The 20,728-nt window shown below is 66.8% G+C and overlaps 4 protein-coding genes across 6 annotated transcripts; 2 read left to right on the forward strand and 2 right to left on the reverse strand.

Annotated features, from left to right (window-relative positions):
- Positions 1-1,230: 1,230 nt before the first annotated feature.
- PNMT (phenylethanolamine N-methyltransferase) lies at positions 1,231-3,539 on the forward strand (the record flags this gene model as incomplete). The annotated part of the gene is made up of 3 exons (XM_080633492.1): positions 1,231-1,853; positions 2,276-2,483; positions 3,104-3,539. The coding sequence occupies exons 1-3, from the start codon at positions 1,700-1,702 to the stop codon at positions 3,537-3,539; spliced, it is 798 nt and encodes a 265-aa protein (XP_080489618.1). The 5' UTR covers positions 1,231-1,699.
- Positions 3,540-4,188: 649 nt separating this feature from the next.
- Positions 4,189-7,844, reverse strand: PGAP3 (post-GPI attachment to proteins phospholipase 3). 3 transcript variants are annotated; one of them, XM_080633389.1, is made up of 8 exons: positions 7,599-7,844; positions 6,800-6,832; positions 6,560-6,712; positions 5,918-5,980; positions 5,643-5,704; positions 5,270-5,406; positions 4,983-5,187; positions 4,189-4,571 (listed from the first exon to the last, which is right to left on the reverse strand). In XM_080633389.1, exons 1-8 carry the CDS (start codon positions 7,789-7,791, stop codon positions 4,527-4,529), a joined length of 891 nt encoding a protein of 296 aa, XP_080489515.1. In that variant the 5' UTR covers positions 7,792-7,844; the 3' UTR covers positions 4,189-4,526. The 3 variants fall into 3 exon arrangements, with proteins under 3 accessions (XP_080489515.1, XP_080489513.1, XP_080489514.1); XM_080633387.1 differs by having other exon boundaries at positions 6,800-6,897; XM_080633388.1 differs by lacking the exon at positions 5,643-5,704 and having other exon boundaries at positions 6,800-6,897.
- Positions 7,845-11,101: 3,257 nt separating this feature from the next.
- On the forward strand, positions 11,102-17,733 carry ERBB2 (erb-b2 receptor tyrosine kinase 2). Its single transcript, XM_080633428.1, is given in 25 exon segments — positions 11,102-11,248; positions 11,329-11,515; positions 11,609-11,746; positions 11,837-11,905; positions 12,208-12,320; positions 12,414-12,555; positions 12,634-12,995; positions 12,997-13,153; positions 13,226-13,316; positions 13,607-13,806; positions 13,886-14,018; positions 14,091-14,181; positions 14,256-14,416; positions 14,498-14,545; positions 14,665-14,803; positions 14,883-15,005; positions 15,084-15,182; positions 15,265-15,450; positions 15,520-15,675; positions 15,755-15,830; positions 15,909-16,055; positions 16,147-16,244; positions 16,325-16,495; positions 16,616-16,886; positions 16,972-17,733. Coding segments are annotated over 25 exon segments (3,816 nt in total). The 5' UTR covers positions 11,102-11,113; the 3' UTR covers positions 17,295-17,733.
- Positions 17,734-17,959: 226 nt separating this feature from the next.
- Positions 17,960-19,436, reverse strand: MIEN1 (migration and invasion enhancer 1). The gene is made up of 4 exons (XM_080633522.1): positions 19,359-19,436; positions 19,055-19,152; positions 18,894-18,970; positions 17,960-18,622 (listed from the first exon to the last, which is right to left on the reverse strand). Exons 1-4 carry the CDS (start codon positions 19,421-19,423, stop codon positions 18,539-18,541), a joined length of 324 nt encoding a protein of 107 aa, XP_080489648.1. The 5' UTR covers positions 19,424-19,436; the 3' UTR covers positions 17,960-18,538.
- Between the last annotated feature and the right edge of the window lie 1,292 nt (positions 19,437-20,728).

Consider the following 20,728-nt stretch of genomic DNA (forward strand, 5'->3'; position numbering starts at 1 on the left):
GACGGTGGGGGGGGGGGATGTGGGGGGTGGGCTCCCATTCGCTTGGGACCCCCCACCCCATAGCGGGCATCGAGGGGGCCGGTGGGGATTGGGGGGGGTCCCGGCAGCACCGGGAGTGACTCTCCTATTCCCTGGCAAAGGAAAGGGGGGGCGAGGATGGGGAGCACTGAATGAACCCCCCCGGTGCCAACCGGGGCCCTGGGGGGCTGCGGTGGGGTTGTGGCAATGATGGGCTTTGTATGGCAATAAAGTGCCTGGCCTGGCCCGGTGGTGTTGGTTATGGGGGGGTCCCCATGGGACACTGTGGGAAGGGGGGAAACTGAGGCAGCCGGAGGGGCCCAAGCACGCTGCAGGGTCCCGGTCTGGGGGGGCATTGGGGAGCTTGGGGGGGGGAAACCATCTCTTACATAAGGGCCCCCCCCTCCAGCGCGGGCCGTGCCAGCACCCAGATTAACTGTTCCCTGTTCCCTTGAGCTGCCCCTGGGCCACTGCCAGGCCCCGTCCCTGCCACCTCCGGCCCCGGCACGAGCAGGGTTTGGGGTCCTTAACCCAGCCCCAGCCCCTGAGTGGGTCCCATCCTGCCCCTTCGCCCCAGAGTGCTGGTGGTGCCTGAGGCTGGGCTGAGACCCAGCGCGCTCAGCTCACCGGTGATGGAGACGCTGGGGGAGCTCAGATGGGCCCGGTCCCAGCTTCATTCCTGTGCCCATCCCATCGCCACCCCAATTCCCAACACAACCCCAGACCCTGCCCAATCCCCAACCTCCCAAATTCCAGCCCCTTCCCATTTCCATCTCCATCTCTATCCCATCCCCATCCCCATCTTCTCCCCCATTCCACTCCCTTCCTATCCCTGTTCCATCCCCATCCTCTCCCTGTTCCAACCTCTTCCCTTCTCCATCTCCATCCCTATCCCATCCCCAGCTCCATCTTCTCCCCCATTCCACTCCCTTCCTATCCCTGTTCCATCCCCAGCCCCATCCTCTCCCCATTCCAGCCCCTTCCCATCTCCATCCCTATCCCATCCCTATCCCATCCCCATCCCCATCTTCTTCCCCATTCCACTCCCTTCTTATCCCTATTCCATCCCCAGCCCCATCTTCTCTCCTATTCCAATCCCTTCCCACCTCCATCCCTATCCCATCCCCATCCCATCCCCATCCCCATCTTCTTCCCCATTCCACTCCCTTCTTATCCCTATTCCATCCCCAGCCCCATCTTCTCTCCTATTCCAATCCCTTCCCACCTCCATCCCTATCCCATCCCCATCCCATCCCCATCCCCATCTTCTTCCCCATTCCACTCCCTTCTTATCCCTATTCCATCCCCAGCCCCATCTTCTCTCCTATTCCAATCCCTTCCCACCTCCATCCCTATCCCATCCCCATCCCATGGGACACTCGTGACCATCCCCACTGCCGGGGCACCCCACGGGCGGTGTCACCCCTCGGGCAGCCACATCGGCGGTCGCACAGCAGCTTCCAGCCGCAGGGATGGAGCCGGATTCCTGGATGCTGCCCCCCCTCCCAATAGGAGCGCGTTATCTCCATGGGGCCGCATCCGGCCGCGCTGGCGCCCGGCCACATCCCGCGCCCCGCGGCGCTGGCTCTAACCTGGTTACGGGGATGGATGGGCCCCGGCCCCGCCGCGCACCGGGGGATAAAAGGCGGGTGCGGAGCCGGGGAGCGGCGGTGCCGCGGCCATGAGCGGCCTCTCGGCGCTGCGAGAGGGCTACGAGCGCTTCGATCCCCGCGCGTACCTGGACAACAACTACGGCCCCCCCCGCGCAGACTTCTCCTCCGAGGAGTTCGTGGTGCCCTGGAAGCTGCGGTGCCTCGCCGAGACCTTCGGCACCGGTGAGGGGCGAGGGGGAGCCCTTTGTGGGGGGGAACTGGGGCACGGAGTCAGAGAGCGTCCCCCCGGCTTCACCCCATCCCTGCAGCGCCTTGTCCGTGCCTTGGGGTGGTTGGAACTTGATGAGGTTCTTCCCAATCGTTCTGTGGGGCCCATGGGATGGGATGGGATGGGATGTTGGGATGGGATGGGATGTTGGGATGAGATGGGATGGGATGTTGGGATGGGATGTTGGGAAGGGAAGGGATGTTGGGATGGGATGGGATGTTGGGATGGGATGTTGGGAAGGGAAGGGATGTTGGGATGGGATGGGATGTTGGGATGGGATGGGATGTTGGGGTGGGATGGGATGCTGGAATGGGATAGGATGTTGGGATATTGGGATGTTGGGATGGGATCCCACCATGTCTGGCTCCTTCCCCAGGTGAGATCCATGGGCGGACGCTGATCGACGTGGGCTCGGGTCCCACCATTTACCAACTGCTCAGTGCCTGCGACCACTTCGAGGAGATCGTGGCCACCGATTACCTGGCGGTGAACCGGGAGGAGCTGCGGCGCTGGGCGCGGGGGGACCCCGGCACCTTCGACTGGAGCCCCTTCATCCAGCACGTCTGCAAGATCGAGGGGCACGGGTAGGGGTGGATGGGATCCCGGGGGGGTGGTGGGATGGGCCCTGTGGGAGATTGTGTCCCCACACCCCATGGGATCACGGTCCCATGTCCCTGAAGATGTTGGGCTGGTCCCTGTGGGAATGTGTCCCTAAATCCCATGAGATCGCAGATCCACATCCCTTTGGGCACTGAGCTGATCTCCTGCACCATTGTGTCTCCAAATCCCACGGGATCACAGCCCCCATATCCTGGTGGCTGATCCCTGCAGGATCCTGACCCCAAGTCCTATGGGCTCCCATCCCCACATCCCTGCAGGTGCCAGATTGCTCCTCAAAGCGCCCCATCCCCACAGGGATCATTGGCAGGAGAACGCTGCTCCCTGCAGGATCCCATCCTCATCCCCACGGGCTCCCATCCCCACATCCCTGCAGATACCCGGCTGCTCCTTGCAGGATCCCATCCCCACATCCCCGCAGGTACCCAGCTGCTCCCTGCAGGATCCCGTCCCCATCCTGCGAGCTCCCATCCCCACATCCCTGCAGGTACACGGCCGCTCCCTGCAGGATCCCATCCCCATCCCCATTCACTCCCATCCCCGCATCCCCCGGCTGCTCCCCATTAACCCCCCCGCACGCCCGCAGGGAGCCGTGGCAGGACAAGGAGCGGCGGCTGCGGGCCCGCCTGCGGCGCATCCTCCCCATCGACGTGCACCGCTCGGAGCCGCTGGGGGCCCCGCTGCAGCCGCGGGCGGATGCGCTGCTCTCCGCCTTCTGCCTGGAGGCGGTGAGCCCGGACCGCGCCGCCTTCGCCCGGGCGCTCACGAACGTGGCCTCGCTGCTGCGGCCCGGGGGCCACGCGGTGCTGCTGGGGGCCCTCGGGGAGTCCTTTTACCTGGCGGGGCCCGCGCGGCTGCCAGTGGTGCCGCTGGACGAGGGCGACGTCCGCAGGGCCCTGAACGGGGCCGGCTTCGTGCTGCGGCAGCTCCGCTCCTACGCGATGCCCCCGGCGCTGCGAACCGGGGTGGACGACGTCGAGGGCGTCTTCTTCGCTCATGCACAGAAACCGGGGGAAGAATGAGGGGCCCCAGCCCCTTCCCGCCCAGCACGGATGTGGGGTCCCTGAGCACCCCAATAAAGGCCTGAGGTGCATGGTACAGGCGGGTGTTGATGGGGGGCTGCAGGGTGGGCAGGGATGTGGGAGAATGCAGTGGGGGTTAGGAGAGAGTGAGGATGGGGAGGATATGGGGTGCATGGAGGGGGGGTATGGAGAGCACAGGGTGAGAGCAATGGGGTGCAGAAGACACTGACAGCATCATCTTTGCCCATGTGCAGAAGCCGCTGGAAGAATGAGGGTCCCCACACACCCCAGCACCCCAAAACACTGATGTGGGGCCCCCACTGCCCCCAAATAAAGCCCAAGGTGCATGGCACAGGCTGGTGTTGCTGGGGGGGGGGGGTGCAGGGTTACCCATAGGGGCTGGAGGGGTCAGGGAGGCTGTAGTGGGGGCTAGAAGGGAGTAAGGATGGGGTGTACAGTGGGGGGGATATGCGGTGCACAGATATGAGGCACACAGGGGTGCATAGGGCAAAAGAAACAGGGTGCAGGCTGTGGTGGTTGTGGGGTGCACAGCACAGATACAGGGTGCGATGGGGGGGGGCACAGGGGGAACAAGAGCCAGGCCCAGCCCAGGTTGAACTCGAACTCACCTTTATTCACATCCCACAAAACACTCAGGTTGGGGGGGGGGGCACAGACCCTTTGGCAAGGGGGGGCTCCCCCAGCCCCAAGGCACCGCTCCAGCCCCACACATTACACACAGTCCCCCCCCGCAAAAGCCGGCCAGCAGCCAGCAGGGCCCCCCCATGCACACACAGGGCCCCCCCCCAAGGGAGATGTGGGGCGGGGGGTGTGGAGAGAAGAACAAACCTCAGAAGGCAACTGGGGGAAGGAGCCCATGGCCAGAGGGGGGCGTCCAAAGGGGTGCTTGGCACAGGTCTGGACCCCAGGGGGGGCACAAAGGGCCACATGTGCCCCCCCCCGCAGCTCTAATCCGCTTTGAGGAGGTCAGAGTTGGCCTTGAGGAGGTAGAGGCTGTCGTCCATCAGGAAACTGTGGAGAGGGAAACAGTGGGGGCTCCCACCAGCACCCATGGGCAAGAGGGGAGCCCCTAGCACCCCGATATCAAGAGGGGGGCACTGAGCACCCCATGGACCAAAGAGAGGGGCCCCCAGCACCCCAATGTCAAAAGGGGGACACTCAGCACCCCTGTTTCAAGGAGGGGGACTCCCAGCACACCAATGGGAAACAGAGGGGAGGGCGCAGGAGAGAAGGGTGCTCAGCACCCTCGTTTAAAGAGGCAGCCCCCAGCACCCCGATATCAAGAGGGGGGCACTGAGCACCCCCATTTCAAGGAGGGGGACTCCCAGCACACCAGGGGAGGGCACAGGAGAGAAGGGCGCTCAGCACCCTCCTACTAAAAGGAAGCCCCCATTTGAAAAGGGCCCCCCCCCCATCCCTGACCTGTAGAAGAGGACGTTGAGCGGGATGGTGCCGATGTGCCAGAGCGCGTGGGCATCCAGCACCCAGAGCAGGGGGGGGAAGTCGAGCAGCTCCAGCAGCGCCAGCGCCTGCAGCAGCAGCACCACGGCCGCGCACTTCCAGACGTGGGGCAGGCGCGGGCGGTTCCGCAGGCACCACCGCAGCCACCAGGCCAGGTTCAGCAGCCCTGTGGGGTCACACACAGGGAATAGGGGGGAGAATCCCCCCCCCAGTATGGGGACCCCCCCAAGATTGAGCCTCCGCCTCACCGATGGCCACGTTCGCTGCCATGTTGTAGCCGTAGTCGAAGCGGACGAGGGTCAGGTAGGAGATGTGGCAGGCGAGGAAGAGCAGGAGGAAGGCCCTGAAGATGCTGATTAAGGCTGGGCGCTGCAGCCCCAGTGTCCTGGGGGGGAGGAGGAGGAGGGGGAGGAGGAGGAAGGGGTCACTTCCATTGTCAGAGAGAGCCCCCCAGCACCCATGGTTTAAAAGGGAGAACCCCAGTGCCCCCATATGAAGGAGTCTCCCAGCATCCTCATATTAAAAAGGAGCCTCCCAGCACCCCCATACTAAGAAGGAGCCTCTCAGCACTCCCATAGTAAGAGGGTGCCCTCCAGTCCCCCCGCACCGCGCAGCACTCACCTGACGCAGCACAGGTACACGGAGTGCAGGACAACGGCCGAAGCACAGAAATAATCCAGTTTCTATGGGACGGAAGGGATGGGATGGGATGGGATAGGATGGGATAGGATGGGACGGAAAGGATGGGATGGGATAGGATGGGACGGAAAGGATGGGATGGGTTGGGATGGGATGAGCCCCGCACACAGCCCCTGCCCTGAGCAGCGCTGGCCAGCAGGACCCCAGCTGGGTTTGGGGCCAGGAGGGGCCGATCCGGCCCTGGGGGAGCCGCTCACCTCCGTCAGCGCCGTGTCCCTGGTGTGGAAAACCGTGGACCAGAACCAGGCATTTAAGGAGACCTGGGGGAAGGGGGGGGTGAGAGCTGGGAACCCGGAGCTGCTGTCAAACCCCCCCACCCTGAGCAACCCCCGGGCTGCTGCACCAGCACAGGCTGTGCCCCCCCACCCTGCTTCAGCCAGAGGACCCCTAAACCCATTCAGTTTAGGGGCTTAAGAGAGTGCCTCCAGCACCCCAGTTTTAAGAGGAAGCCTCCAAGCACCCTCATATTAAAAAGGAGCCCCCCCCCCCCATATTAAGAAGAAGCCCCCAGCTCCCCCATTTTAAGAGGGAGCCCCCCCAGCATCCTCATTTTAAGAGGAAGCCCCCCAATAACCCCCCATTTCAAGAGGAAGCCCCCCCTTAACCTCCTATTTTAAGAGGGAGCCCCCCATAACCCCTCATTTCAAGAGGGAGCCCCCGACCCCCCTATTTTAAGAGGGAGCCCCCCATAACCCCCTATTTTAAAAGGAAGCCCCCAGCACCCTCATTTTAAGATGAAGCCCCCCCTAACCCCCCATTTCAAGAGGGAGCCCCCAGCACCCCTCACCCTCACCCCCTACAAGCGATGCTATGGGGCAGGGATGGGGGTCCCGGCTCACCCAGGCGAAGGCGACGCAGGTGGGGTACATGGGGGAGGCGGGGGGGACGGTGGCTTTGTAGCGCAGCAGCATGAGGAAGCTGGCCAGGCCATTGAGGAAGGAGGCGAAGGCAGAGGCCGGCTCCTGGAAGAACAGGAACCTCGAGAAGGGCCACTGCAATGGAGAACAAAGAGGGGGGGTCAGCGGGTAAAAGGCGGGACCCCCGCCCTCTCCATCACCCGGCTGCCCTCCCCGCCTCACCTTGCCATGGAACTGGGGTACCCGGTGGCCCCGCTGCAGGTAGAGCCGCACCGTCAGCCACATGCACTCGTACTTGCAGTCATCGCGGCAGGTCCAGCCTGGGGGCATGGGGGGGGTCCCTGGCACTGGGTCCTCCCCTGTCCCTCCCAGTATGGGCCATGGTGGGTACTGGGAGTGCCAGGAGCCAGCTCAGAGGAGGCCCGGGTTGGGGGATTCATCCCTGTGCGGTGCTGGGCACAGGGAGGGCACCCAAGTGGGTGCTGGCGGCTCCCAGTATGACCCAGTGGGTTTCTGAATGGTTCAATAGAGGCTCCCAGTATGGGTCAGTGTCTCCCCCCGCAGCATGGCCCAGGAAGCCCCAGCATCTCCCAGCATGACTCCAGCACAGCCTTGTAGTCACCAGTATGGCCCAGTGCCTGCCAGTATAGCCTGAGTGACCCACCCCCAGCGTGGTCTAATGCCCCCTAGTACTGAACCAGAACACCTCAGTGCCTCCCAGTCCAGCTCAGCAGCCTTCCAGTGAGGCCTCAGGACAGCCCAGTGCTTCCCAATGCTTCTCAGCGCTTCACAATCCATTCCAGCTCTTTCCAATCCATCCCAGTGCTTCCCAATCCATCCCAGCTCCTCCCAATCCATCCCAAGCCATCCTAGCGTCTCCCAGCTCTTCCCAATCCACCCTCATCCACGCCAGCGCCTCCCAATCACCCGCCATGGGGGCGTGGCCTCCCGATAGTCCCGCCCCCGTGGGCGTGTCCTGAGGGCGCGGGCCGCGACAGCCAATGGGCGCGGGGGGCGGTACCTGTCAGCCCCATGTAGAGCGGCTGCCGGGCGCGGAACCCGCGCAGCGCCGCCCCGGAGCAGTTGTGGCGCTCGCAGCGGCTCAGGCACTCCCGGTACAGCGGCTCCCGGTCCCCCTGCGAGCCCCGCGCCGGGGCCGCTGCCGCACCCAGCAGCAGCAGCAGCGCGGCCCGCGCCGCGCCACAGGCCGCCATCGCCCCGCACCGGCCGCTTCCGGCACCGCCCGGAAACGGGGGCGGCGCGGGGCATGGTGGGATACAGTCCCCGGGTGGGGCGGAGGATCATGGGATATATCCCCCCCCCCCCCAAAGCACTCGCCGCAGGGGATCATGGGATATGTCGTCGTCGTCGTCCCCGTCCCCGTCCCGTCCCCCCGGCCCGAGCCCCAGCGTGTACCGGGGGCAGCAGAGGCCCCTATGGAGGCTGTGGGGTCCCCTATGTTCAATGGGGGCTCGGGGCCATGGGATGAGGACCCCGAGGTGGCCTCTCGGGTTCCAAAGTGGGGGTCCCCGGTCCCGCTGTGCCACCCCCTTGGCTCCGGGTCTCCCTTGGGGGCTGTGGGTGGTCCATGGGGAGGAGGTGGCCAATGGGGACCTGGTGGGAGAACCGTCCCTATGCGCACCCCGCTCTGCTTGGCCGGGGGGGGGCTGGATGGGGCTGGGCACATGTGAGGTCCCCGTCGTGGGGCTGTGATGCTCCCGCGGGACCCCTGTCCTCACTGGGAGCAGCGGTTGAGGGTGCACCAATGGCTTGTGCCCATAGTGAGGGGCAAGCACCGGATTCGGCCACCTCACTGGGGACTCATGGGGTGATGCTGGAGAGGCCCCATGGCCGTGTCCCCTAGAACTGGCCTGGTCCCACTGGCCCGATCCATGAGGATTGGCCCTGTACTCCAGGAGTGTTCCCATGTCCCTGTCCCTTAGGAGAGTTCCCATGCCTAGGACTGTCCCTGTACCCCAGCGCTGTCCCCTGATCCCCACACCCGGGAGCAGCATCACCATCCCCTGCCCCGGTGACCGTCACTCCCAAACGGGCCAATTGAGGGGACAGGGTCAGAGCTCTTGTGTCCCCCCCAAGCCCCCGGTCCCTGCAGCCGGTGCAGCCCCCCCCGGGGATTACGGGGACGAGCACCGGAGGGTGGGGGGTCCGATGCAGCGGGAGCGCGCACGAAGGAGCTGGGAGGGGGTGACGGGACCGGGACGCGCCCTCGCCCGGGGCCGGGAGCGCGGCGCGGCCCCGTGAGGCGGAGCCGGGAGCGGCGGGAGGCGGCGGCTCCGCACCGCAAACTTTCCCGGAGCGGCCGGCGGGGGCCATGGGCCGCGGCCCGCGCTGAGCACCATGATCCCCGCCGGGGGCTGCCTCCGCGCCGCGCTGCTGCTCCTCGCCGCGCTCTGCCCCCCCGTCGTCGCCGAAGGTGGGTCCGGACCGAGCGGGACCGCGACGGGGGCGGAACAGGGAATGGGGGGGGGGGGGAACGGGAGGACACGGGGCCCCGGGAGGACTTTGAGCAAAGTTTTGCACGGGAGCGAATGGGGGGGATCGAGGAGGGGGGGCACCGGGTCCGGTGTTCCCGAGGGTCTCTCGGTTGAAAGTGACCGGATCGCCCCCTCCTCGATTCTGCCCCGCCTCGGTCAGCGCGTCCCGCACTGCGGGGGCCGGGGCCGGACTGAGCTGGGAGGCTCTGGGGCACCCCCCCCGCGGCGAACGGGACGAGTCCCGGTCCGCTCCCCCGGGCGGAGTTTGGGAGCCCCGGTGCCGCCCAGAGCGGGGACCCCCCCACCCCCCCGTCGGTGCAGCCGCTGTCCCGGTAGCACCGGGAGAAACGGGTTCCGGGGGGACCCCGAGTTCTCGGGGTTCCCTTCCCGCAGCCCCGGGGGGGTTTCGGGGCGGGCGCGGTGCCCCACGGAGCACGGGTGGGTGGCGGGTGGGTGCGTCCCCGTCGCTCCCATCCACATTCTCGACGTGCCGCACCCTGCCCTGCCCGGCCGAGCGGCCGGGAGGGAGCGTTGGAGCCGGGGCAGGAGCGGGGGCCCCGGAACGGGCATTAACACCCCCGCCCCCCCAAAAAAAAAGCGACCGTCGGGGTTTGACGCCGCAGCCCCGTGTTGAGGGGCAGGTCCCGCACTGGGGGGGTTTGGGATGCGGGGGGGTCGCTGGGTGCTCTCTGCTCCCGGCACCCCACAACTCGCCCCGCTCTGAGGGTCTGTGCTAGGGAAGCTCCCAGCTCCGGGTTGGGAACACACCAGGGTGCTCCCGCAGTCCCAACCCCATCCCTGTGGCTGGATCCATGCGTTGGGAATGAGCGGCGGCACTAGCTCGGGGAGCACCGGAGCAGCCCCATGGGCATGTGGCCGATGGGCTTTGCTGGATGCTTTGGTGGTTGCCCTTGGACAGACAGGGTCATCCATGGAGATCCGGGTCCAGGCAGGGTGGATCACTGACCTGCCTGAGTCAATGATTCTCAGTGGAGGAGCAGCCAGGCCCGAAGCCCATGCGATGGAGCCGGGATCCCACCAGGATCTGGCCCTGCCACCATCCCGCCTGCCCTTCCCCCTGGGGAACCCGGTGGCATCCTCTACCCGTGGTGTGGGGCCGGTGCAGCGCAGACCTGGAGCTTTGGCTGCTGGGTGCGACAGCTCAGAGCCCCCCCGGTGCCATGGGGGGAGAGCTGAACCCCAGACCCGGAGGGCTCCCCCTTCCTGGCCATGCCAAGAGGGTGTTTTCCTTGGCTCGGCGGCCCTGGAGGCGGCTCCATGAGCAGCTGCCCGCACCGGGGGCTGTCACTCAGCCGTGGCGCAGCCGCCAGCCCCCGGGGGACACCGGACCCTCGCCGGAATCGAGGACACCGGGTACGGTGGCGGCACACGGGAACCGGTGGCGCTGGGGTCCGCACCGGAGCCGCTGTGTGGGCTCCGCACGGTGCCGGGGGCCGCGGGTGTGCCCGGGGCTGCGCCGTGCCCTGCGTCACCGCTGCTCCCCAAACACGCCCGACCTGAAAAGGCGGTTCCTGCCGGGGCCCGGTGCCACCCGCGGCCGTGACTCACCGGGCCCGGGGCGCCCGCCCCGACGCCGCGGGGATGGTCGCGCTCCGGCGGCCATCGCCGCTCAACAACAATCAGGGCTTGTCTCTTCCAGCCCCCCCCCCCTTTCCCTCCCTCCAACCAGCGTGGGCAGAGCAAGTCCTGCCCCCGGCCCCCGCTCTGCACGGCCGGGGTTATGGGTCCCTTCCCCGTAACCCAGCGTGGGCACCGGGGGTGATGTTGGCCCCCGGTTGTCCCTGGCTTGGGGCCGGTTGCCAAAGCGGGAGCAGCCTCGCCGCGTGCCGGGGTGGGAGCAGCGATGCAGGAAGCCCATCGGAAGCTGTTGGGAGCAGCCCCGGAGATAAACGGCCGCCGGCAGAGCCGTGGCATTTCCTGCGGGGGCCGGGGCCGGTTTCCCGCAGGGATGAGGATGGGACGGGGCGAGGGGACCCCACTGAGCTCCTGCTCCATGCCCACAGTGTGCACGGGGACCGACATGAAGCTGCTGCGTCCCTCCAGCCCCGAGAGCCACTACGAGACCCTGCGGCACCTGTACCAGGGCTGCCAAGTGGTTCAGGGCAACCTGGAGCTCACCTACCTGCCCGCCGACGCTGACACCGCCTTCCTCAAGGTGTGCAGGGCGGAGAACACCCCATGGGGGGCACGCAGTGGGGTCCATCCGGCTCCTCACCCCTGTCCCCGCATCCTTAGGACATCAAGGAGGTGCAGGGCTACGTGCTCATCGCTGAGAACCAAGTGCCGGGGTTGGAGCTGCAGAACCTGCGCATCATCCGGGGCACGCAGCTCTTCCAGGACCGCTTTGCCTTGACCGTGATGGGCAACGCCAGCCCCGACGGCACGCAGGGGCTGCGCCAGCTCGGCATGCGGCACCTCACGGGTCAGGGACCCTTCCCTAGGGTTGGATGCTCCCCATAGGGTTGGCAGGGCTGTGGCCGTGCTGACCCCGCCATCGCTCCGTGTCCCTGCACAGAGATCTTGAAGGGAGGCGTGCGCATTGAGAGGAACCCGCAGCTCTGCTTCCAGGAGACCATCCTGTGGGCCGACATCTTCCACCGGCACAACGAGCTCCAGGGCGAGATCCATGTGGAGAGCACCCGCAGCCGAACCTGTGAGCCCCGGGGGGGTGGTACCCAGGAGGGGGTGCAGGGGCTGCCATTCCACCCCATGGCATCACCTGCTCACAGCGTTCCCGGTGCAGGTCCCGACTGCCGGGCGCTGTGTGCCGAGGGGCACTGCTGGGGCGAGGGGCCGCGGGACTGCCAGACACGTGAGTACGGAGCCTGCAGCCCCCACGGGACCCCCAAAGGCTTCCCCATGTGCTCCTGCCTCATTGATCCCGTTGGATCAATGGTGCTGGAGACTCCTGCTTGGTTGTCCCCATCCCACTCACCCCTGTTTGGCACCCAAACCCCTGCTTGCGCATCCCCATTTGTCCCCTCAATCCCTGCCCCGCCACCAACACCCCCCAGATCCCTGCCCTGGGACCCCCCCTCCTCACCCAGGGCCCCACCACATCCCCTTGTCGGGGTCCCCATCCCCACCAGCTCCCTCTTTCCCCCCCCATCCCAGTGACCAACAGCATCTGCCATGGGTGCCCTCGCTGCAAGGGCACGAAGCCGACCGACTGCTGCCATGAGCAATGCGCCGCCGGCTGCACCGGCCCCAAGCACTCCGACTGCCTGGTGCGCATGGGGATGGGGTGGGCACACCGGGAATGGGATGGGATGGGATGCCGGGATCGACACCAGCCATTGCACATCCTCCCCCCCTCCCAGGCGTGCCTGAACTTCAACCGGAGCGGGATCTGCGAGCTGCACTGCCCCCCCCTCGTCATCTACAACTCGGACACCTTCGAGTCGGTGCCCAACCGCGATGGACGTTACACGTTCGGAGCCAGCTGCGTGAGCCAATGTCCCTGTGAGCGCCGTGACAACGGGGACGGGGACGGGCTCCGGTGCTCCCCGTGGCCCTGACCCCCCGCTCTGCCCCCCTCAGACAATTACCTCGCCACGGAGGTGGGGTCCTGCACCCTCGTGTGCCCCCACAACAGCCAGGAGGTGACAGTCAACAACGTGCAGAAGTGTGAGAAGTGCAGCAAGCCCTGCCCGGAGGGTAAGCAGCACCCGAGAGCCGTGCGCAGCGGGGACCTGGGGGGTGCCGGCTGTGGGGCAGGAGGAGCAGGGCTTTGGGGGGCCCAATGGAGCGCCCCAGCCCTGCCGTGCCCCCCCCCCGCAGTGTGCTATGGGCTGGGAGTGGATTTCCTCAAGGGCGTCCGTGCTGTGAACGCATCCAACATCCAGCACTTCACCGGCTGCACCAAGATCTTCGGCAGCTTGGCCTTCCTCCCCGAGACCTTCGCTGGGTAACGCCTGGTCCCCCCCCCTCAAGCCCATGGTGGGGATCCCCTCCCAACCTCCCTCCCTTCCCTCCCGTCCTGGCAGGGACCCCAGCACCAACACAGCGCCCCTGGACCCCAAACTGCTGCGCATCTTCGAGAGCCTGGAGGAGCTAACGGGTGAGAACTCGGTGCTGCGGGCTTTGCATGGGGGGGGATACACACGGCGTGGTGACACTTGGCTCCCCACAGGCTACCTCTACATCGCTGCCTGGCCGCCCGGCTGGCAGGACCTGGGGGTCTTCCAAAACCTGCGCATCATCCGGGGCAGGGTGCTGCATAAGTGAGTGGGGATGTGGGGACAATAGGGGGGATGTGGGGACAATAGGGGGGATGTGGGGACCAAGGGGGATGTGGGGACATGGGGGGGATGTGGGGACCAGGGGGATGTGGGGAGTGGGGGGGATGTGGGGATCAGGAGAGATGTGGGGACACAGGGGGGATGTGGGGAAATGGGGGGGATGTGGGGACCGGGGGGATGTGGGGACCAGGGGGGATGTGGGGACACAACGTGGGAGGATGCAGGGACACACACGTGCCGCACACACGTGCCCACCGTCGCTGTCCCCGCAGCGGTGCCTACTCGCTGACGCTGCAGGACCTGTCGGTGCGGGCGCTGGGGCTGCGGGCCCTGCAGGAGATCAGCAGCGGGATGGTGCTGGTCCACCACAACCCCCAGCTCTGCTTCCTCCAGAAGGTGCCGTGGGACAGCATCTTCCGCAACCCCCGGCAGCGCCTCTTCCAGACCCACAACAAGCCCCCCGAGCAGTGCGGTCAGTGGCACCCACGGGATGGCAGGGATGGGGGGAGCTGGAGGAACCCCCCCTTGATGCTCACTGTGTTCGCCTGCAGAGAGCGAGGGGCTGGTCTGCTTCCACCTCTGCGCCCATGGGCACTGCTGGGGCCCCGGTCCTACCCAGTGCGTGGCCTGCGAGCGGTTCCTGCGGGGCCAGGAGTGCGTCGCCTCCTGCAACCTCCTGGATGGGTGAGGACTGAGCCCAGGGGACAGCGCTTTGGGGGCCCGGGACCCCCATCCCATGGTCCCTTCTCCCTGCAGAGCCATCCGGGAGCACGCCAACGGGACGCGGTGCCTGCCCTGCCACCCCGAGTGCCAGCCCCAGAATGGCACTGAGACCTGCTTCGGCCCGGTGAGGGTGGGGGCACGCACACAAATGGGGTGTCCCCGAATTCCCAGGTCCCTCCAACCGCCCCATTCCCACAGGAAGCGGACCAGTGTGTGGCTTGTACCCACTACAAGGATGCGCAGCAGTGCGTGCGCCGATGCCCCAGCGGGGTGAAGGCAGATGCCTCCTTCATTCCCGTTTGGAAGTATCCGGATGAAGACGGCGTTTGCCAGCTCTGCCCCACCAACTGCACCCACTCGTGAGTTGGGGGGGGTCCCAACACAGGCAGGGGGCTGTGGGGGGCTGCTGATGGTGGAGATGCTGCACGCTGTGTCCCTAGGTGCACAATCCGGGATGAGGACGGCTGTCCCGTGGACCAGAAGCCAAGGTACGAGCGTGGGTGCCCTGTGCCACCCTGACCCCCATCACTCTGTGTGCTGGGGGGCTCCTCCAGCCTGGACCCCCCCACCCCATCACCATCTCCCCCGCGCTGGTCCTGCCCTGCAGCCAGGTCACGTCCATCATCGCTGGTGTGGTTGGGGCTCTGTTGGTCGTCGTCCTCCTGCTCATCACCGTGGTCTGCGTCAAGCGCCGGCGGCAGCAGGAGCGGAAGCACACCATGCGGCGCCTGCTGCAGGAGACCGAGGTGGGGATGCTGGGACCCACATGGGGATGGACCCCACAGCACCCAGCATGGTCCCCTCTCATCCGTCTGTACCCCGCAGCTGGTGGAGCCGCTGACGCCCAGCGGGGCCCTCCCCAACCAGGCCCAGATGCGGATCCTCAAGGAGACGGAGCTCAAGAAAGTCAAGGTCTTGGGCTCCGGGGCTTTCGGCACCGTCTACAAGGTGAGGGGTGGGGGGTGCCGCTGGTGGGCTGCGACCTTCCCCGCTCCGCACCCCTCACCCGTGCGTGTCCCCTCGCAGGGCATCTGGATCCCTGATGGGGAGAGCGTGAAGATCCCAGTGGCCATCAAGGTCTTGCGGGAGAACACATCCCCCAAGGCCAACAAGGAGATCCTGGATGTGAGTGTGGCTGCGGTGCCGGCGGGCGAGCGGTGCCAGCGGCGGCCCCTGCCCATCCTGACCCCCTCTTTGCTGCCCACAGGAAGCCTATGTGATGGCAGGGGTGGGCAGCCCCTACGTGTCCCGGCTGCTGGGCATCTGCCTGACGTCCACGGTGCAGCTGGTGACACAACTGATGCCCTACGGCTGCCTCCTGGACTACGTGCGCGAGAACAAGGACCACATTGGCTCCCAGGACCTGCTCAACTGGTGTGTGCAGATCGCCAAGGTGAGGCCAGGGAGTCTTGGGGTGCTGGGGGGGGTTCATGGACCCAGCCTGACCCGCGGTGCCCCGCAGGGGATGAGTTACCTGGAGGAGGTGCGGTTGGTGCACCGGGACCTGGCCGCTCGCAATGTCCTTGTCAAGAGCCCCAACCATGTCAAGATCACCGACTTCGGGCTGGCGCGGCTGCTCGACATCGATGAGACCGAGTACCACGCCGACGGTGGCAAGGTGGGACCTGGGGGCACAGCGATGGGGAGCACAGTGCCCCCTCCACATCCCGCTCACCTCTCCATCCTCCCTGCCCCAGGTCCCCATCAAGTGGATGGCGTTGGAGTCCATCCTCCGCCGGCGCTTCACGCACCAGAGCGATGTCTGGAGCTATGGTACAGTGGGGTGGCCTCAGATTGGTGCTGTGAGGGGGGGTTCAGGGGCATTGCTGACCTGTGTCCCCATCCCTGCAGGCGTCACCGTATGGGAGCTGATGACCTTTGGGGCAAAGCCCTATGAGGGGATCCCTGCCCGGGAGATCCCAGACCTGCTGGAGAAGGGCGAGAGGCTGCCGCAGCCGCCCATCTGCACCATTGATGTCTACATGATCATGGTGAAATGTACGGGATGGGGACAGGGACATGGGATGGGGCCAGGGCACCGCGGTGGCACCCGGCTCCTGGTCCTGATGGTGCTCAACTCTGCCCGCAGGCTGGATGATCGACTCCGAAAGCCGGCCCAAGTTCCGGGAGCTGGTCACCGAGTTCTCCCGCATGGCCCGGGACCCGCAGCGCTTTGTGGTCATCCAGGTACAGGGGTCCCCCCTGGGGTCCTGGTCCCCCACCTCAGCACCCCAGTGTGGGCACTGAGCACTCTGCTCCCCACCCAGAACGACATGGCCGGGCTGCCCGGCTCCATCGACAGCACCTTCTACCGGGCCCTGCTGGAGGAGGAGGACATGGAGGACCTGGTGGATGCTGAGGAGTACCTGGTCCCTCACCACGGCTTCTTCAGCGCCGAGACCTCCACCACCTACCGCAGTTGCATCTCCTCCATGCGGGTAAGAGGGTTTGGGGTGACCCAGCACCACGTCGGGCTGGTACCCACCCTGCCAACGGGCACCAGGACAGTGCCCTCGGTCCCGGCTGCAAGCACCCGACTGCGTCCTCTCCTCACCCAGAGCACAGCAGAGACCCCCGTGGATGCAGAGGAGGGCGAGGGCTTGGTCCCCTTCCCCTTCCCACCCCAGGGCCTGACGGAGGGGCCGGAGGGCCCCGTGCTGGAGGCCCCGGAGGGGGATGCCGGGGTGAAGGGGCCCCTGCAGAGCCCACTGGCGGTGCGGGAACCCATCACCGTGGCGCCGCGGTACAGTGAGGACCCCACTGCGCTGGCGGCCGAGGACAGCGAGGAGCCCGAAGGCTTCACCCTGATGCCCTGCAGCACCATGCCAGGTAGGGAGGGGACGATGGGGCCGTGCAGGAGCTGCTGCCCCGTCAGCACCCTCCATTGCCCCTAATGCAGCCCTTGTCCCCGCAGAGTACGTCAATCAGGCCGAGGAGCGGCGGTCGCCACCGCGGCACCCCCGTGCCCCCCCATCCCCCCCGGACAAGCCCAAGGGGCACCAGGGCTTGAAGAACGGGCTCATCAAGGAAGCCAAGCAGCCCTTTGGGCACACCGTGGAGAACCCCGAGTACCTGGCACCCCCCGGTGCCCCCTTCAGCCAGGCCTTCGACAACCCCTACTACTGGAACCAGGACCCCCCCAAGGCTTGTGGCCCCGAGGGCGGCCCTGGCACGACACCCACAGCCGAGAACCCCGAGTACCTCGGCCTGGCCGGCCCCGACAGCGCAGCAGCGTAGGGCCATGGAGACCCCATCACTTCACAGAGGCAGCTTGGGGAGGGCCAGCATGAGGCGAGCCATGGACATGGGGCCGGTGGCTGTCCCCAGTGCTGTGGGCCCCAGACACTGGGCACGGATGCTGTGGGGCAGCAAGCGCTGGGACAATGAGCGGTCCCCCCCATTGGTGTGGGGTGGCCCATAAACTGGATGGTGCTGGGACTGCAACTGGGAGCAGCTCGGCCTGGAGCAGGAGATGCTGTCACCATCACCCCAATGGCTCCTCTGCCACCGGGGCTCATCCTGTGACCCGCCACCGCTGCCCTCCTTCCCCGGTGCGCAGCAGCACTGGGACACACGGACTTGCACTGAGGCGGGCGCCGGGCGCATGTCCCGGCTGCCCGCGGGTTCTTTGGAAGCTGAGATGTATATTTGATACCTGTACATTGGGTTTTTCTACTCCCCTGGTCTCTGTGGTTCCTCTGCCAGCTCCCAAGCGTGCCCCATCCCTGCCGGCTGCCAGCACCCCTGGGGGCAGCGCAGGCCAGGACCCACCTTACCTGCAGGGTACAAGCCTTGATCTCCCCTTTCCCCACGCCAAGGCAGGAGCCAGGACCTGCTCTAACCCCGCTTCCAAGCCTTGGTGCCCGTGTTCCACCCGCTCAGGGACACAAGAGGGGCCACGTTCTCCTCCGCCCTTTATTCAGCGCTGGGCTGCCGGCTTTGTACACGGTATAGAACAAACAGGGCCCCTCGGCTGGCTCAGCCGCCCCGTGGCAAAGGGCAGAGTCATTGCAGCCAGAAAGGGAGAGCCAAGAACCTGAGAACGGGCCGGGGGGGGCCATTAAATAAACCTCTTGGCCGTGGGGCCGGGGTTCCCATGCCCTCGCACTGGTTTAAACAGTGACAGGAGAGGCTTTAATCATTAACAAATCCCACCAAGCTTCCCAGGCAGCGCTTGTCCCTCTGCAGGAACCTGCAAGCACCCAGCCTGGCTCCCCCTGACCCCCAGATCCACCCCCCCTGCACTCCTGGGTGCTGCAGAGGAGCCACGCTTACACCCCACAGCAGGGATGTGATCCCCAGAGCAGCCCCCCCGGCACAGCCGGTCCCACTGCTCTCAGCCCCGGTGCCTCGCTGGCATTCCCAGGGAGGCTCCTTAAGCTCCCGATGTCATTCCCTGGCGCACAGGGAGCTGAGGAAGGCGTCGAGGTGCGAAGCAGGGGGGCACCGAGGCCCCTGGGAGGTCCCAGCCGGATGCGGGGCTACAGGATGGTGCAGGGGGGGCGGCTGTTGGTGATTTTCTCCAGGGGTTCCCCATTCCTTGCCCTGCGAATCGCTTCGATGAGCTGAGGAGACAAAGGAGAAGGGGTCAGGCTCCGCGCTGGCCTCACTGTGAGGGGAAGAAGCCCTTGGAGGGGGGGACACAGAGGTTGGGAGCGCTCGGGTGCAGCATGGGCTCGGATCACGGCCACGCTGGGGCAGGAGCTCCAGAGCCCTCCTTGGTTCCCCCCGGCACAAGCAGCAGCACAGCAGGACCCTGCCTCCCGAGCCCGGTGGCCCTGGGACTCCCATCCCATAGCCCGCAGCCCACAGGGCCCCATAGGGCCGGGTACTCACATCCTTCTCGTAGGGGAAGCCGCCGTTCTCCAGCTTGGAGAACACGAGCTGCCCGTTGATCTCGATCTCGAAGGCACCTTGGGAGCAGACGGGGCTGAGCTGTGAGCACGGCCCCGGGCACCCCCCCCGCCCTGCACCCAGCACCACCCCCGAGCCCTCACCGGTGCCCCCGAGCCGGGACTCGATCTCGATGTCCGGATACTCCTCCCGCACGGCGCTCGCCAGCTCCTGGTACGTGGGCTCGAAGCCGCAGGGCTCGCTGGAGGCGGGGGGGGGAGCGGGGGGGCAGCGCCGGCACCCCCAGACCCCGACCCATGGCACCCCCTGCACCCCCCCCGTACCCCATTGCCCTACGGCCCCTTCACCCCCCAACTCCCCATACCCCATATCCCCCCCGTTCACCCTCATATCCCAGCCGCCTCCCCGGGCCGCTGTCTCCGTGCCGGTACCGGTACCGGTGCTCACCAATACTCCACCACGATGCGGACCCGCCGCTCGGACCCGGCCCCGGTATCGGCCCCGTCACCCATCGCCGCCGGTCCCGCCGCTTCCGGGTGCTGGCGCCTAGCGCAGCGCTTCCGGCCGTGCTACACCGCGCCCCCTGCTGGCGGTAGGACCGCACAGCGCCGGGACCCGCATCGACCCCCATGGGACACGCTTGGACCCCGGGGAGCCCTCACCGACTCCCGCAGGAGCTCTATGGTGCCATGGGCATCACCCACAGACCCATAGGACCCCCGCTGACCCCCCCTCAGCATCCCCGTGGGAGTCCCGTAGAGCCTTGGGCACCCAACAGACCCACGGACACATAGCACCCACAGGGGGTCCTCAGCATCCCCCACAGGGACCCCCTGAACCAGCCATGGGGACACCCATGGGGGGGTCTTTGGCCCGATGGGGACCCAAGCACCCCATGGAGACACCAACCTCCCATAGGAACATACGGGGGGTCCCAAAGGATCTCAGACCCAAACCCCACAACCTGGGGGTCCAGGGACCCCCAGGAGGGACAGGTTGGGGTCAGCCGGACTCACACCTCCAAAACAGCCAGGGCCCTGTGTGTATCCCCCCGCCTCCAGTTTGGCCACTCGGGGGGGGGGGGGGGGGGGGGGGGGGGGGGTGTCACCCCAGTGCATTGTGGGAAACTCCCCATCACCACCATGGGATGGTGGGATGGGGCTTGGGGGGCTCGCCCCCCACCAGGGCTGGCATCACAAGGCCGTGCTGGATGCCCCATCCCAAGGCCGGGAGGGGCTGGGGGGGCACGGCTGGGTGCTGGCGGGCAGCCTGGGGCAGCATGATGTCAGGCAGGGGCGGGAGCTGGCGCAGGTAGATAAAGCCGTGGAGAACAGGAATCCCCGGTCCGGCGGGAGGGTGCCGGGACACGGCGGGCGCCTGCAGGTAGGAACCGGGCCGGGTTGGGGGCCCCCCGCGCCGTGGGTCTGCGGGGACATCCCTGGATATCGGCCCCATCCCACCGGCAGGACCCCGGCTCCCCCCTGCTGCGCCTCAACCTCTTTCCCGCCACCTTCCTCCCGGCTCTTCCTCCTCCTCTGCCGGCTCCGGCACGGCCCCACTGCTGCTGCTGCCCCACAGCCTCTGCACCCCCAGCCCTGCAGCCCTGCTCCACCACCTCGGCACCCACTGGCACCTCTGACCACAGCTGAGGGCCCTGGCACCTCATCCCAGAGCCCTGCTGGCCCCAAGCCCCCTGCCCTATAGCCCTGGTGGCCCTGGGACCCTGTCTCCTAATCCTGGTGGCTCTGGGATCTTGCCCTATAGCCCTGGTGGATCTGAGACCCCATCCCTTAGCCTGAACATCCTCCAGTCCCCCT

Source organism: Psittacula echo (genome assembly GCF_963264785.1).
Source record: "Psittacula echo genome assembly, chromosome: 23".
Classification (NCBI taxonomy): Eukaryota; Metazoa; Chordata; class Aves; order Psittaciformes; family Psittacidae; genus Psittacula; species Psittacula echo.